The following is a 16748-nucleotide window of genomic DNA, read 5'->3' as shown; positions in this document are numbered from 1 at the left end:
GCCCCGCAGGGGTCGGGGTTTCCTAGGGCAGCACCCACGCAGGGCCTGGTGGAGTTGGGGAATTAACTAGATTCAGCAGATGGAGCCAATACATATATCGGGGATTGTTTTTCCTCACTGTCTGAGAAGAGTGATACAAATGTGGGGAGGGGAAATGCTAGAGGAAGCCCTGGGTGTTGACTAGGATTAGAGGTGTCAGTCAGCTATGCAGAGAGATAGCAAAATCAGTGTAAGTGCAGCCTAATGATATTTATGTGTCTACATATTCATACATGCATTGCACATACCTATGGTGCCCAGGCTGTCTACAGAGGGGACTGGAAATGTCAATGATCTCACCAAATCTTGGTTTCTGAATACCATGAGGAACCAAGCAAGACTCCTTGGAGAAATGACTGATCCAGGGTTGGGGCAGGAAAAGGAGATGATGAACCTGGAAAACTTTGTTGTGCCAGAAAGTAAGGAAGTACTCCAGGAACGATGGGGATGCGTCAGAGTGTAGTTTTTCTTTTTTTATTCTGTGTGGTTTTCCGTACCCGTGTAAAGATAACTGTTAAACCACTCATAGAATAAAACAACAGACTGACAGGAGAGTTCTATAGATGTCTCAGCTGAGAGCCTGGCTCTGAGTTCTCAGTAGGTCAGACCCTATTCATTCAGAAATAAGTTAGAGAAGAAAGACATTCTTTTGGACATTTTTCTACTTTAACACTCGAAACAGATTCCAAATGACAGGTATTCTAGGTACATTGGCTTATTAATGTGATTATGGTGCCTGTTATTGCAATGGAATGTAGGCTTGTCAAGAATGGCAACTTTCTCTTTGTTAGTAAGGTGAATAAAATTAATGTTAGCTTAAAAACCCCTTTTCTGGTTTCTTCCAATGCACTTCAGTGTCAGGCAGCAGGAATGCCCTGGCAGCTCCTGGCATCTCTGGCACCCTCCTGACAGTTCTAGAGGGGAGTGAGGGCTGTCTTCTGAGTGCTTGCGAAGGGAGCCTGGGGAGGCTTTTCTGTGGCCCAGCCCGGCTCACTTGTTATCCCTGATCCCAGTGCTCTGGCCAGGCGTGGGTCCCCAGCCCGCCCTGCAGCCCAGGTGCGGTGGGTGGGTGAGGCCAGCCTCGTCTCAACCATGTGAACTGGGAGCCAAAGAAGTGTCACGAGAGCGTATGTTCCTCGGTTCTTTGTCTCGTCACAACAAAGATTGGGAGTGACGGACATTAACGCCCCCTCGGCGAGTCACAGCTCTCAGGTCTTGGATAGACCATGTTATAGCTCTCAGGTCTCAAATGGACCGTGTTATAGCTCTTAGACAAATCAGTGTTACAGCTCATTGTTACAGCTCTATTTTATTTAGAAGATAGCGGGAAGATCCATCTTCGAGGCGTGAGGGCACGTTGATCTAAAGACACGAGAAGAGCGCCCCAGCGCGTGGGAGAGCGAGCGAGAGAGCTGGCTCTGGCTCCTCTGTTTATATGTTTATCTCTCCCTGGGCCTGTCCTGTGTAAACTGGGCCAGCCAGGAGTGGTGTTTGTTTTACCTGAGGTCCTCACTCCGGTCCTCGGACCTTCTTTTGTTTCATTTTCGCGGGCTTTTCCCTTCCTTGTCTGTGGCCACCGCCACTTTGGACTCCTCTTCCCTGTTCTACCTACCTAACAGAAGGAAGGTTCCCCCAAAAGAGACTCACGGTTTTTACGAAAAGAAGGGCAGTGCTCACCAGCTGAACAGAAACACACGCCTGCTCCTGTCATTCCTTGCTCCAAATTATGTGATCCTAGAATTCCAGGGGGCTTCTCTGGTGGCTCAGTGGTAAGGAGTCCACCTGCCAACATAGGAGATGTGGGTTCGATCTCTGGGTCTAGAAGATCCCCTGGAGAAGGAAATGGCAACCTACTCTAGTATTCTTGCCTGGAGAATTCCATGGACAGCAGAGTCTGGCGGGCTACAGTCCATCGGATCACAAAGAGTCGGACAAGACTTAGCGACTAACCAACCACAGAATTCCAGGACTGTCTTCTTGATAAATATTGATTGACAGGTGCTTTGAAATGTCAAAGGCATTTATACACCTAAAGATTTTTATTTTTGTTTCATTGAATTATCTTTATTAAATAGATTTTATATCACAAAGATGATAATATACTTTGGGTAACTATTGGAACAAGGCAAAAATATATAGAGAAATGCAAAGCCATTTTTTGTCACCCCATCTATAGGGCCTCCCCATCCCAACTTAGCAGGCTGGGGGGTGTGTCTTGCACACTTTTTCTCTGCTCATACATGCCTATTGCCTTTCTTTTGTTACTGTTGTTAGCTTTTACAAAATAGGCAGTAAAAAAAAAAAAAACTTGCCTTTTTCACGCCATGGCATCCCTCTAGAAGCATGAGTTCAGGTCCATCTCATTTTATTTTTAAAATTTATTTGTTTGGCTGCTCCGAGGGGCATGCAGGGTCTTAGTTCCCCAAGCAGGGATGGAACCCTTCCCCAAGCAGGGATGGAACCCGGGTCCCTCTGCAGTGGAATCATGGAGTCTTAACCACTGAACCACCAGGGAAGTGCCGGGGTCCATCTCATTTTAAAAGTATTTGTTAATTTTTGAATATCTGCATGTGTCTTAAGATTGAAATAATACACAACGAGTTAAGCAAAGGTTCCTCTCGCGTCTGCTACCCACCCTCCCTCTTCCCTTCCCTAGAATATTAGAGATCCTTCCAGAGAGTGTCTTCGTTTACAAAGATCTACAAATGTAAAATTTCCCACATGAGCGAGAGTATTTTTTTTTAAATTTTTATCAGCGCATCTTGTCTAAGTACAATAGCACGCTTCCTCGCTTTATTCTACAGCTGCATAGAGCTCCTTGTGGGCCTGTATCCTCATTTATGAAGAGTCTCCTACATATGACCCCTTGGGGTGTTTGCAGTCTTTCACCAACGCAAACAGATGTGTAGGAAGTCTCCTTTTCTGGTCATTTGCCATAGGATGAGGGGTCTGAGAGAGAAGTTCCCAGAAGTGCAACTGCGAAGGTCAAAGGAGACCTTTGTGCAGTGGAGACGTGGATGGATACAGCCCAAGTCCCACAGCCCCACTCCGCGGGAACTTTACACGCCTCGCTCCCGGCAAAATGTTGGAACCTGCGTGTGTCCGTCTTCACCAACACAGTTGGGTCATGAGTGGAAACCGGGTCTCACTGCGGCTGAACGGGCCTTTAAAGTAGAGCTGGATGGACTTGGGGTGGGAGGGAACGCTGGGGAGATACCTGCCTGTCCTCCTGCGGTAATACCTCTGAGACGTGTCCTCTGTGTTCTGTGTCTCTCCGCAGAGCAAGCTGGTGAAGTACTTCAGCCGGCAGCTGTCCTGCAAAAAGAAGGTCGCCCTGCAGGAACGCAACGCTGAGCTGGACGGCTTCCCCCAGCTCCGGCACTGGTTCCGGATCGTCGACGTGAGGAAGGAAGTCCTTGAGGTGACCGGAGGCGACCCCTGCCCCATGCCCCTTATCGGCTGGTAGCCAGCCCCCTCAGGCAGTGGGGTTTTGGCTGTGTCTGGCACATAGTAGGACTTGAATGTGTGTGGGATGAAAATACAGAGCATCTCTGATGCTCTGAATGAATGAAGTCAGTGAGAAAGTGTTCCTAGGGACTTCCCTGGTGGTTCAGCGGTTAGGGATCTGTGCTTCCACAGCAGAGGGCACAGGTTCGATCCCTAGTTAGGAAACTAAGCGCCCACACAGTGTAGCCAAAGAAAGAAAGAGTGTGGTTCTAGAGTCAGGTAGACCCTCTTTCAACTCTGCCACTTAAGGACTCGTGTGGTGACTTGGGTCAGATAATTTTACCCCTTAGATGGGTGCTGTCCAGCAGAATGTTCCACTATGATGGAAATATTTCATATCTATGCTGCCTGATGCAGTGGCCACCAGCCGGATGTAAGCTACTGAGCACTGGAACTGTGGTCAGTGCATGTGACTGAGGAACTGAATTTTTGATTGTATTTAATGTTTGTTAGTGAGGCCAGTGGCCACTGTACCAGGCAGCCCGGTCTTAAGACATTAGTTTTCTCTCCTCTTCTTAAGTAGCTGGTGTGATAAAATGAGATAATCTGTGTAAAATGTTCAGACCATAGTCTGAGACCTAATTGTACCCAGGAAATGTCAGCTTACTATTGTATTGTCATTGCTGTTGTTGAAAACTTAGGAAGTAATGGGTTTTCCAGTGACAAAGCCAAAACACCTGTTGTCTTGTGTCCACCCTCCAGGGTCGACCACATCCTTAAGGTTTCAAGGGTGGTGAGATTTCCTTGCCCTCTGGGATCTTGGGTCCCCACTGTTATTAGTGACTGCGTGGAACCTTTCCACATTCATTGAATCTTCAGGGCCAGGCATAGTATTGAGGGCTTTACATGCAGGCTCTCAGCTCTGGAGAGTGTTCAGACCCTCACGATGACCTTTGAGGTTGGTCTGACTGTTACCCCATTGTACCGAGCAAGGAACTGAGGCTGGGAGATGGAGGGACTTGCCCTGCTAGTGAGTGGGAGGGGCTAGCAGGAAAAGCCAGCTCAGACAGACTCCAGAGGGTGAGGTGGGAAGCACGATGCTTTCTCCTTGTTTTCCTGATGTGGGGGCCTTTCTGAGCTGGGGAGAGGGGGTGCTGGGTGTGCCCCTTGCCTGCAGGGCCAAGTGCCATTTCTCAAGGCACTCCCTGCTTCCTTCTCGGAGAGGTCTGAAAGATCCTCTTCTGCCTTTTGTCTTTTTTAGACCTCGTCCTCAGTGTAATCTTGCCTGAACCCACCACATCTAACAGCCCTGAACTGGGGACGCAGGACCCTCCCACGTTTCCCCATCCTCTCCATCCTCCCCACCCCATCTTGCGCCTGCGCACCAGATGGCGTATGCGTCTGTGTTTCTTAGTGCCATTCCCAGGATGGTGGTTTCTTGTGAACATCCTTCAAATGAAAGGTCTCATAAAAGTTCAAGCAGTACATTTTATTTGCTTGACCCTGTATACACTTTTCAGAGGCTTTTGGAACCATTTATTTATCAAATGAGGCGAATGAGACGGAGACTAATCTTCAGGGGTTGAAAACTAGCGGCCCTCTGTCTTAGCTTGTATCTGATGCACAGATTTTTTTTTGTCTGAAAAATTATTTTTGAGCCCATATGTAAAAGTTGAAAGAGTTTGCACTAAAAACTCAGGTCTTCGACTTCTCTTGAAAAATCGGAATTGCTGACACACAGAACTGAATTTGTCTGGTGTCAGTCTGCCCCTTAGGAAACCGCAGGCGAGTTTGCAGCTTTGTTCATTTACATTTACCTGGGCTGCAGGTGCTTGAGCTCAGGCTCTCACTTTAGTTTGTTGGAATAAACGAAGTCCAAGGCCATCCACCAGGCGGTGTGGACGTAGCAGGGTTTCCAGCTCTCTCTCTGCAACTCCCGCACATGTCCACAAGAGGGCCACCTTCTGCGGAGGAACAGGCACTTTAGAGAACGCTCCCAAGAGAGACTGCCTGGGTTCAAACTTCCTGTGTGACCCTGGGTAGTGGTCTAACTTTTCTGAATTCTAGTTTCCTATGTACAGACTGGTGATGATGGTAGAAGTACCTGCTTTATGTGGTCTTTGTGACCTTGAAAGAAAATCCACGAAGAGCACTTAAAGTGGTGTTACATCTATTTCGTCTATTATTATTATATCCAACAGAAATGCTTCTCCTCTTTTGGCTCAAGCATGTTAAAGCCTTCTGCATTTTTTTCTGTCATTTTTCCTTTTGTGATGTGTGGGTGTGAGCTATAAACTTTAGTGTAAATTGAGTATTTTGGAGGATACATAATAGGATTAAAACACGCAAGTGACTCTTGCAGCAAAGTGGAGAATTCTTTTATGTTGTGAATCATCCCTTCTAAATGTATCTCGTTTTATATCAATACTTCCAGATCTTGGTCCGTCACCTTTATTAAAGTGGCGCTACCCCTGTAACAGTCCCTATTTGAGAAAGCTTCTATGTGACTCATTACTATTCTCTCCACCCATGACCTAGTGAGTTGGAAAGGCGCTGACTGGGTTTCAGCTTTTGCCTGGCAGCTTTTTTTTAAATAGAATTTTTTGTGCCGATGCGGTTTTCATCTTTCTGTTGTAATACATAGATATGGCCACAAGAGGGCAGAACTACTCCACAGTAGTGCCTCCGAATCGCCATTCTTTGATATCTCAAACTCTTTCTTTCAAAATAAAAATAATACGTAAAAACACTGGTTATCATTAAGTGCTATAATGTGAAGTCTAGTTTTTGTGAATACATAAACATAGAAATTGACAAATTTGGAGGTGTGTCCGTTTTGTAGTGTACAGAGACACACGGTTTGGGGGAAGGGAGTGGTTGCTGACAGTGGTGAAGGGACATCTGACCCACACATTTATACTCGGGAATCTTCCTTTTCTTTTCCCAGCCCTTGTCTTCAGAGGTGTCCTTTTCCCCCACTCCATGCAATGCTCCCCTTTGTCTTAGGTTGCAAAATCATGCCTCTAGTCGGGCTCAGACACAAACCCTGTTTCACTGACAGCATTGAACCACCCACAGGGTCCCAGCCCCCATTTCCCCTTAGGGCTCCTGAACCCCCAATCTGAACCCTATAATGTGTGTGGCTTGGAAAAAAAGAAGCAGGGAATGGAGACCAGCCATCAGGAAACTGGGGCTGTCTGGTTTGCTCTGCTCTGAGGTTACCCGGGATTTGCAGCAAGTCAGTGCAGTCCAAGCAGGGCAGGAGGCATTCAGAACCCTCCAAGATGAGTAAACTGGAGCCTTACCCATAAGGAGTTCAGGAGCTGGATAGGCAGACAGACAGGTAATTAACGGCTACCATTTGCAGAGCTCTCTAACGGTGTGGATACATAGCATATGAGCATATGTGTTACTTTACAAAGCTCATGAGCTTAAGATTCCCATTTTACAGGTGAGAAAAGTGAGGCTCAGAGAGGTTAAGTTATTTGCCCAGGGTCATTTAGCTACCGAGTGGCAAGGCTGAGATTCAGATCCAGGCCTGTCTGACTCCAAGACAGCAATCCCAAGCAGACGTCCACCCAGAGCCTGGCGTTCCGCTAGGTACCACTAGAGGACGGCATGGAGGCCTCCTCTCAGGGCGCTTCGGGTCTGGTTACCCTCCTCTCTCTTCCCTCCTCTAGGAGATCACCCCGGGCCAGCTGAGTCTGGAGGACCTCTTGGAGATGACAGATGAGCAGGTGTGTGAGACCGTGGAGAAATACGGGGCCAACCGGGAGGAGTGTGCCCGCCTCAATGCCTCCCTCTCCTGCCTCCGGAACGTCCATATGTCAGGTGAGCAGACCCATGGGGATGGACGCTCATCCCCAGCGTGCGCCAGCGTTCCCGCGGGTTCCTGTTCCCGCACCTGCAGGCCAGGTTGAGGCGGAGTCGGTTCTGGATGGTGTGTGCCGCTCATGAGCAGAGGAAAGGGGCCTGGGGTTCGGAGCCAGAGGTGGTCAGGGCAGCTGCTCTTGCCCACCCTTCTGAGGTCGTTCAGCATTTGGTTCTGGATAATTAAGGTCCAGATATGGAAATATTGGACGTGTGTGAAAGTTGAGGGGTCTTGTTACTCTAGACATTGTGACGTGCCTTTGTATTTAGGCTCAGCATCTAACTTATTTTCTTACATAAATAATATAAATTCATTGTAAAATAAGTTGAAATATAGATAAAATAGCAGCCCCAAGTCCCCACCCTCTACTGTTATCGTTTTGGTATAGTTTTTGGTGTAATTCTTCCTGACAAATGGGTATGTATGTAGTGTCTTTAAATGGTCAATGATAAAACCATAAAATTAGGGCTAGCCATACATATGATTTTGAAACCTACTTTTTTCACCCAGCAAAATAAGCTCTCACTTGTTTTATCAGTTTGAGGTCCAAATATATTGTCATCTTCCGTTGCTATTTCTCATTAATTGCTCAAATCTCTGTTTGCCCTGATTAACAAGACATCAAAATTCGTCCTGACTGAGGCTTCCTGCTTTCCTCTAGTCTCATGATTTTCCCACAATTTGCGGGGCCTTTTCAGTCCTAAGAGATCAGCTCTGCTAACATCAACCAAAGAAAAGCATTATTGGTCCACCTGCGCTGTTGTTCCAGTTCCTGCCACAAGGAGTCACTGCTGAGCACCAGTCTGGCACAGTCAGGTGGATGTTCATAGGTACCCTCGATGGATTCAACATGCAACATTCGGCGAGCATTTATGGAATGACTGTATGTGCCAGCCGGACTCGGTATATGGAAGTGGACAGAGAAGAACATACTTGAAGCAGGTCATTGGGCCAGCTCCCCCACAGATGGCTTTTTGTGTTCTTTCTTGCTAGCGGATTCTAACGATGGCTACAGTCACCATCAGGCATCCCTGAGTTGGGGGCTGTCTTGCCTTGAAGGATATTTGGTGGCTTTCCTGGCCTCTGTCCACTAGACACCAGTAACACCCCCTGTCACGACAAACAGAACCATCTCTAGATGTTTCTAAATGTTCCAGGGAGGGTGCACAATTATCCCTGGTTGACTAACTATAAAGGTCATGTTATTCTTCACTCTGGTACAAAGCTACTGACTCACCTCATATTTGCATAGTTAAGAAAGGCACTCAGCGCAGACAAAACCTGCTTCAAGGTGACTCCTCTCCCCCTGCTGTGAGAAGCAGGTGGCAGTTTTCTCACCCTTAAAAAACTGCACCGAATTGCAGTATTATATCACAAACACCTTCCTCTGTCAATAAATGCATTTGCTGCTCATTTTTAAAGCCTGAATTCTGCCACCATTTCACCCACCTCCTAGTTCTAGAAAGATACGGTGTGTCTGTTTTTTCTCCTATGATAAGCATTGCTGCAGTGAACAGTTCTGAGTGTTAACTTTAGGTGCATCCTTGGTGATCCCTGTAGTGTGAATTCATACGAGTGGGGTTCCAGCAAAGTATGTCCATATTTTAAAACTTCTGGTAAACCTTGCCACATGACCTCCCCAAAATTTGTGCCAATTTTTGCCTCTCTCCAACCCCTACCCCCCTACAATGTATGAGAGTGAGCATTTGAGGTTAGGTTCTTAATTGCTTTTCAGAGTTAATATCTTCTCTTCAGAACTGTGCTGCTGAGTTTGAAAAAGTCCTTATAAATGAGCTGGACCCCAGTTCCTCCTGAGAAAGGGGTTTATGTCACTTCGCCATGGGCTGGGCCATCATCCTCTGTAACATCCTGGGCTGGCTGAGACTTGAGAAGGACTCTAGTCTGGAGTTTTCCAAAAGTTTTTGATCACGATGCACAGGAACAAATATGACTTATGTTGCAGCCCTTTCAGCTCAGGTCAGTTCAGTCGCTCAGTCGTGTCCGACTCTTTGCCACCCCGTGAATCGCAGCACGCCAGGCCTCCCTGTCCATCACCAACTCCCTGAGTTCACCCAAACTCATGTCCATCGAGTCAGTGATGCCATCCAGCCATCTCATTCTCTGTCGTCCCCTTTTCCTCCTGCCCCCAATCCCTCCCAGCATCAGAGTCTTTTCCAGTGAGTCAACTCTTTGCATGAGGTGGCCAAAGTACTGGAGTTTCAGCTTTAGCATCATTCTTTCCAAAGAACACCCAGGACTGATCTCCTTTAGGATGGACTGGTTGGATCTCCTTGAAGTCCAAGGGACTCTTAAGAGTCTTCTCCAACACCACAGTTCAAAAGCATAAATTCTTTGGTGCCCAGCTTTTTTCACCATCCAACTCTCACATCCATACATGACCACAGGAAAAACCATAGCCTTGACTAGATGGACCTTTGTTGGCAAAGTAATGTCTCTGCTTTTGAATATGCTATCTGGGTTGGTCATAACTTTCCTTCCAAGGAGTAAGCATCTTTTAATTTCGTAGCTGCAGTCACCATCTGCAGTGATTTTGGAGCCCCCCAAAATAAAGTCTGACACTGTTTCTGTTTCCCCATCTATTTGCCATGAAGTGATGGGACCAGATGCCATGATCTTCGTTTTCTGAATGTTGAGCTCTAAGCCAACTTTTTCACTCTCCTCTTTCACTCTCATCAAGAGGCTTTTTAGTTCCTCTTCACTTTCTGCCATAAGGGTGGTGTCATCTGCATATCTGAGGTTATTGATATTTCTCCCAGCAATCTTGATTCCAGCTTGTGTTTCTTCCAGTCCAGCGTTTCTCATGATGTACTCTGCATAGAAGTTAAATAAGCAGGGTGACAATATACAGCCTTGACGTACTCCTTTTCCTATTTGGAACCAGTCTGTTGTTCCATGTCCAGTTCTAACTGTTGCTTCCTGACCTGCATATCGGTTTCTTAAGAGGCAGGTCAGGTGGTCTGGTATTCCCATCTCTTTCAGAATTGTCCACAGTTTATTGTGATCCACACAGTCAAAGGCTTTGGCATAGTCAATAAAGCAGAAATAGATGTTTTTCTGGAACTATCTTCCTTTTTCCGTGATCCAGTGGATGTTGGCAATTTGATCTCTGGTTCCTCTGCCTTTTCTAAAACCAGCTTGAACATCTGGAAGTTCACGGTTCACGTATGGCTTACGCACATGCAAATACACAAACACACGTGTACACATTCACATACGCAAGGAAGCAGTCTCCATTCCTACTGTGCGTGGCATTTTGTGCACTTTTTTCTGGTGTATTCCATGTCATTTACTGAATGCTGGTGATGACCCGCCCCTTTGACCTCACACCCCACTTTGGACTTTGAGCCACAGTTCGAAAAGATATTGATCTTATTGATCCTTCTGCCACCACCAACCCTTCCCAGGCAGCTAAGATTCCTTCAACGATGCCCTACCTCTGATGCCACCCTTTGAGCCACTGGGTCCTCTAAGGTCTGTGCCCATGCCGAGATTCTTCCAGCACCAAGGTCAGCTTGGAGAGAACCTCAGTGCAGTAGAGCACTGTCCACTCAGCTCTGAGTCTCTCTCTCTCTCTTTTTTGCTGCACCTTGTGACACGTGGGGTGTTAGTTACTCCACCAAGGATGGAACCCAGGCCTGCTGCATTGGAAGGCAGAGTCTTAACCCCCGGAGCATTGAGGAAGTCCCTGAGTCTCCTTAATATCAGTATTGTACTTTACTTCTGCTCTTCGTTGATGTTATGGTGCCACCTTTCAGATTTTAATTTAAACTTCTTTAAAGAGTGTTTTTTTCCTAAATGGATGTCTCTCTTCCTTAGTAGACCTAAAGCTGTGAGAGAACAGGAATTGTATCTGTTTTTGTTCACCATTTTATTCCCAGCTATATAGCTAACCTGTAGGAGGGACAGTAAATATCTCAATACACCTCCTGCCCTCATGTAGCACAGGAAAACTCCCCAGTGCCTGCACGTACAGGCTCTCTTATGGACGCCAGCCTCCTCAGATTCCAGCTCCCTTCTGGAAGCCCACTGTTCACATTTCCCCAACAAGTCCTAAATACCCAATTAATCTATTAGTTACTGAGGGTTTCCTAGATCAGACATGGATTTCCCATCTCGACACCCACCTCTCTGGCTAGAATTCCATTCCCCTTTGTCCTCCTGATGGATCCCTGCTTATCCTCACAGCCCGCTCCTGCCTCTAAACTTCCACACCTTATTGGGTGAATGGATGAATGAATGATTCTACCACCGAACGACCGTGTCTAACAGTGACTTCCAGCGTCCTTGACTCACGCCCTCATCTGACCGTTAGGTCTCTGAAGCAGACGCGGTTGGCCGCATGCCCTTCACCCCTCTGTTGCTGGCAGCGGGCCCAGGTTACCTGCCTGTGGTGAAGGAAGTTTGGGAAGACCACCTGAAGTGCTTGCTACTCGTCTCCACCAGGGGGAAGCAGTGAGCCACCCTTCAACAATCCTTGCTTTACGTTCTCTCCTCTCGGAAATTACCACCGGTTCCTTGAGGCTTCAAACTCTCTGGGGAGCTGGATGGTTCCTGCCATTTCCCCCACCCTTCACCTTAACCAAAAATGTATCCCAAACTAGAGGAAAACACACACACACACACACACACACACACACACACACACACACACGTGAGTCTTTCCCACCCGATTCTTGTTTCTTGAGGGTCATACCATATTCATCTTTGGTATCCCAACGTCTCAGCCAGAAAGCTGGAGCTTCCAACAGCCAGTGAAATCAGATATTTAAAATTCTGGTGTGTAGTGGGGACTCAATGTGTGTTTGTTGAGTGACTGAAGGAATAAAAGTTGTGTTGAGAAACCCATGTGGAAACCAAGCTTGTGGAGACAAGGGAGCTTTCTGTTCGGCCAGGAATGAGTGTAATCTCTGCCTCTGTCTCAGAGCATAGGGGCAGGTTGATTTTAGGGTTGTTAACTCTAATCTTAGTTTTTCTCCTTGGGTTCTGGGGCTCTCCTTATTTCCAGGTTCCCAAGGAACCCCAAAGACAGGAAAGCTTAACCCTTTCATCTCTTCTCACAGTTTGTTAGGTCAGCTTTTGCCTGACACCAAAGAATACTCAATCCTCCCTTCAACAAGCTCCAAGAACCCCGAAGCCAGGGTGTCTTAACCTTTCCTTATCATATCAGCTGTGACCTGAAACCGGAAAGCATTCATTCGCTCATTTAACAGAATTTATCAGTGCTTCAGTTATGCCAGGCACTCTCTGAAAACACATGCTTAGATATATGTCTTCGTGGAGTTTACATTCTAGCGGGGGGAGACAGGCAATAAATTATATCATAATAAGCATGTACATTATAAAGTGTGTTAGACTAAGAGCTGTGGAGAAAATGGAAAGTTGAGCTGGTGAAGGCAGATCAGTAGTGTCCCCTGGGAACAGGGGACAGCTGTCATATTAAAAAGAGTGATCAGTCAGGCCTCCCTCCCCATCACTGTTTTCCTTTCCAGGGTCTCCTTAGTCCTCAGTTGTCTGCTCGGAGTATGGAACCTGGCATCAGACAAACCTGTCAGCTGGGTGACTTTGAGTTTGGTACCTCCTGATTCTGAGCTTAGTTTCATGAGTAGAGTGGAGATGACGGTCATTTCCACCCTACTGACTTTTGGGTGGATTACAGGAGATGATGCAGGCAGTGAGAGACGCGAGTTTGATCCCTGGGTTGGGAGAATCCCGCCAGAGCAGGGCACAGCAGCCTGCTGCAGCGTTCTTGCCTGGAAAACCCCACAGACAGAGGAGCCTGTGGACTACAGTCCATGTGGCCTCAAAAGAGCCAGACACGGCTTAGTGGCTAACACAAGGGTGGAGGTGATGGTCGCTTCCACCCCCCTGATTGGGTGGATTGCAGGCACTGATCAGGCAGGGCACTGTTCCTGGTCTGGGTTAAGTACACTGTCGTTTTTACTCTCATTATTGCAGTAATTATCACCGTCCCACACCCACCATCAGCACCATTCCTGCTTCAGTTCCCGTGATCACCGTCATCGCCGTCACCATCATCGCCAGCACCATGACCGCCATTACTGTCATTGGAGCCTCTAGCCTTTCTCTGCCCCCAGCTCACTTTCCTCCACCTTCTTTCCATTCTCTCTCTCTCTCTTTTCCTTCCAAAGGGAACCTGGGCTTCCGTTTTCTAACTCCACTCTCTAATTCTTTGTTTCTCTTCCCTCTGAGCCGCTGTCTTCCTCAACCTTGATGATTCTTTAGAACCTATTTCCCACTTTTCGCTGGCGTGATTGTTCTCTCGTGGTGGCCCACCTTTCCCTGGCTAAAAAAATAAAAATAAAAGTCCAAGCTATACCCCACTGCTGTGGTCACTATAGACCTGAGGTCCTAGGGTGAAACTGATTTCGCTGCTAGAAGAGTATGTTCTTGCCATTCTTCCCACCCCCCGCCCCCCAGCTCCCTCCAGCCCAAGGCTTGAGACCTTGGATACAAAGACCACGGGCTCCCTTCCTGAAATTTCCTTTCCTGAGTTGCAACTGCCTTACCAGAGGAAAGCCTGGTGGGGGCATGGCTCCGATGTCAGAGTGCTGTTGCTGTGGCTTTCTTTCTCTTTTCCAAGGCTTCCTCTTTCTCTCTATGCTGTTTCTTGGGTTTTTGATTATTTTCAGCCTAATAATACATGGTCACTTGTGTCTTCACTTTCCTAAGGGAAAAACCAGGTTCAAGATAAAGGAAGACCTTGCTTTTCTCCCTCTTCCTCACCTCTCCCTCATGTACATGTGTCAGGCACTCACGACACATCTGATACTGTGCTGGGTTCCAGGGCTTGAGGACTCTCTTGGAACTTCAGCCTGGAGCTGAGACCGAGAGGAGGAGGAGGTCTCCTGATGACTCTGGGATGGCGGGATCATGTGGAAGTGTGTTGCTTCCACAAGGGAGCATGGGGCATCCCAAGCATGGAGAGACCAGTGTAGGGCTGGCTCACTGGGAATGCTGGGGAGAGAAATTGGAGCTGGGGTCAGACAGAGGGCAGGTCAGCCCTCACGGTGGACCAGGGCATGGAGCTTGCATGGCAGGGTTTTGAGTTGAAGATGCCTGGATCCCTTGTCTAGTTTTCAAACAAACACTGGCTGCAGATTGGGTGGGTGGCTCGGAGTGAGATGCCAGGAAGTGTCAGAGGAGCCCAGGGGTGCCACTGGCAGACAGGTGTCCTGGGGGCTTGCTGGGGAGCACCCACCCCAGCTCCTCCTCCCCTAAAGGTTAGGGCTTGGTGAAGGGTCAGAGAACCGGCAGCCAGGAGACAAACAGGAGGCAAAGTGGTCCCGAACTAGGACAGCCTCAGATGCTCTCCGGTTTCTGCGCAGTTTGGGGACTGAATGAAGCCCACCAGGACCCCGCCTTCCACTAGAGCCTTCCCTCCACTGGAACAAAGAGTAGGCGCCGTCTTGACTGCCCTATGGTTTCAGTTGCTTCTGACTTTGGGAGGGCCGGGCAGGCGCAGGACGAGCCGCCCCTCCCATAGCCCCCAGGTTTGCTGTGCTCCAGTCCCTGTTCGTCCTCCAGAGTCTTGTTTCGTGGGTTTTCAGGAATCCCTGGAAACAGCACGGCCCCGTGTTAGGACTCGATGCAGGTGACCAAAACCTAACATGATCACCTTCATGCAGACACAGCTCATTCATTCACCCCCAAATTTACGATTGAACGTCACAGCGGGGGACTAGAGACACAGTAGTGGGCATGGCGAGCCAGCTCCCACGGCCCTTGTTGTGTTCTAGACCTGAGCCATCCATTACAGCACCACTAGGCTCATGTGGCAAATTAAAGTTATATTCATTAAAGTGAAATAAAATTAAAATGTCCCTTCTTCCACGGCACTAGTCATCTTCAGGTGACCCATCGCCACCTCTGTCTAGTGGCTCCCCTATTGCAACAGCCCCGGCTTCTAGGCCATTTCCATCATCACAGAAAGTTCTGTTGGGACGCTCTGCTCTCGAATATACAGAGAGAAACAATAAGCAAGAGAAGTGACAATCGGTGATCAGTCTTGTGCAGAGAATTACAGGAGAGTGCGATGATGGTGACTCGGTGGCTGGTTCTGGTGGGGAGGCCACAGAGGGAGTGTCAGTCAGGGCTCCACCAGAGAAGCAGAGCCCCAGGGCAGCACCCCGTCCGGGGCCTCACCTGCCCTTCCCGATCCAGCCTCCTCTCCTGCTTTCTTGAAGGCTGCCTTTTGGCCCCTCTGTATAGCCCACTTGTTGCTTCCCCTGCAGTGACCAGCTCTGGCTTTTGTGGACCTCCCACCATCCCTCTGAGATGAGAACAAAGAAAGCCTGGCCCCCTGCTGTCACCTCTGATCAGCACCGAGGTTGCACCCAGCAGGTGCTGAGCAGAAATGGGCACAAAACTGACCCTGAACTTGTACTGTATGGTCTGCGGGGGCTGAGCTGTTTGAGGATTGTGGTTCCACGTGCACCGCACTGGATGAGCCAGGTCAGACCCAGACAGACCGTCACATCCGTAATCGGATCACAGCTCCTCCGCCCAGGCTCTCCCTGTCTTCACCAGCCCACCACGCCCGGCTCCCCTGACTTTGCTTTTCCTTGGAAGGCCTGCCTCAGGGTCTTTTTTTTCTGCCTGGAATGTACTACCCTAGTCTGCCTGTGGCTAATTCTTTGTCACTTGGGTCTCAGCTCAAATGCAACCTTCTCCTGGTCCCACCTCCCTCTCAATCACTCATTTCTTCACGGTCCCTATCATAAATACAATGATTTTTTTGCTTAAATGTTTGTTTCTCTACCTCTTCTCACTAGAACAATGGTTCTCAGACCTGAATATGCATCAGAATCCCCCAGAAGGCTCTACCCCCAGAGTCCGTGGTTCAGCCAATTTGGGGCAGCACCCAGGAATCTGCATTTTTTTAGCAGTTTCCCAGGGGATGCTGCTGCTCCTGGTTTGGGGCCTGCCCTGTGAGAACCACTGTGCTGGAATTGTCCCAGGGCCTGACTCAGAACCAGAGTGTCAGGAGGAGTTACTGAGCAACTAAATGAGTGACAGTCCAAGGTAATGGTCACAGCAAACACTGCATTCTTGCCCGGCCAAGAGCTGTTCTGGGTAACTGACATGCAGCCTTAGCTTACTTAATTGTTTCCACAATCTCGTGGAGTCTACGTGATTCTATTTTCTGGTAAGAACACTGAGGCTCAGAGTCACACAGCAACTGAATATCAGAAACAGGGTTTGTGGAGAAGGAAATGGCAACCCACTCCAGTATTCATGCCTGGGAAATCCCAGGGACAGAGGAGCCTGGCGGACTCTAGTTGATGGGGTCGCAAAGAGTCGGACATGACTGAGCGACTAAGCGTGCTCCAGTGTCATATCCTGGCATGGA

At 48.3% G+C, this 16748-nt stretch overlaps 1 protein-coding gene across 1 annotated transcript in view; it reads left to right on the top strand.

Moving 5' to 3' along the window:
- KSR2 (kinase suppressor of ras 2) overlaps positions 1 to 16748 on the top strand; it is a 446835-nt gene that overhangs the window by 85884 nt on the left and 344203 nt on the right. Inside the window, exons 2-3 of the mRNA XM_018061222.1 lie at positions 3320 to 3460; positions 7167 to 7317. Of these exons, the coding sequence (XP_017916711.1) occupies positions 3320 to 3460; positions 7167 to 7317 (292 nt within the window). The remainder of the gene's footprint in view (positions 1 to 3319; positions 3461 to 7166; positions 7318 to 16748) is intronic.

Source organism: Capra hircus, chromosome 17, assembly GCF_001704415.2.
Source record: "Capra hircus breed San Clemente chromosome 17, ASM170441v1, whole genome shotgun sequence".
NCBI lineage: Eukaryota > Metazoa > Chordata > Mammalia > Artiodactyla > Bovidae > Capra > Capra hircus.
Note: the sequence above shows the minus strand (reverse complement) of the source record. Positions and strands in the feature narration are given on the sequence as shown.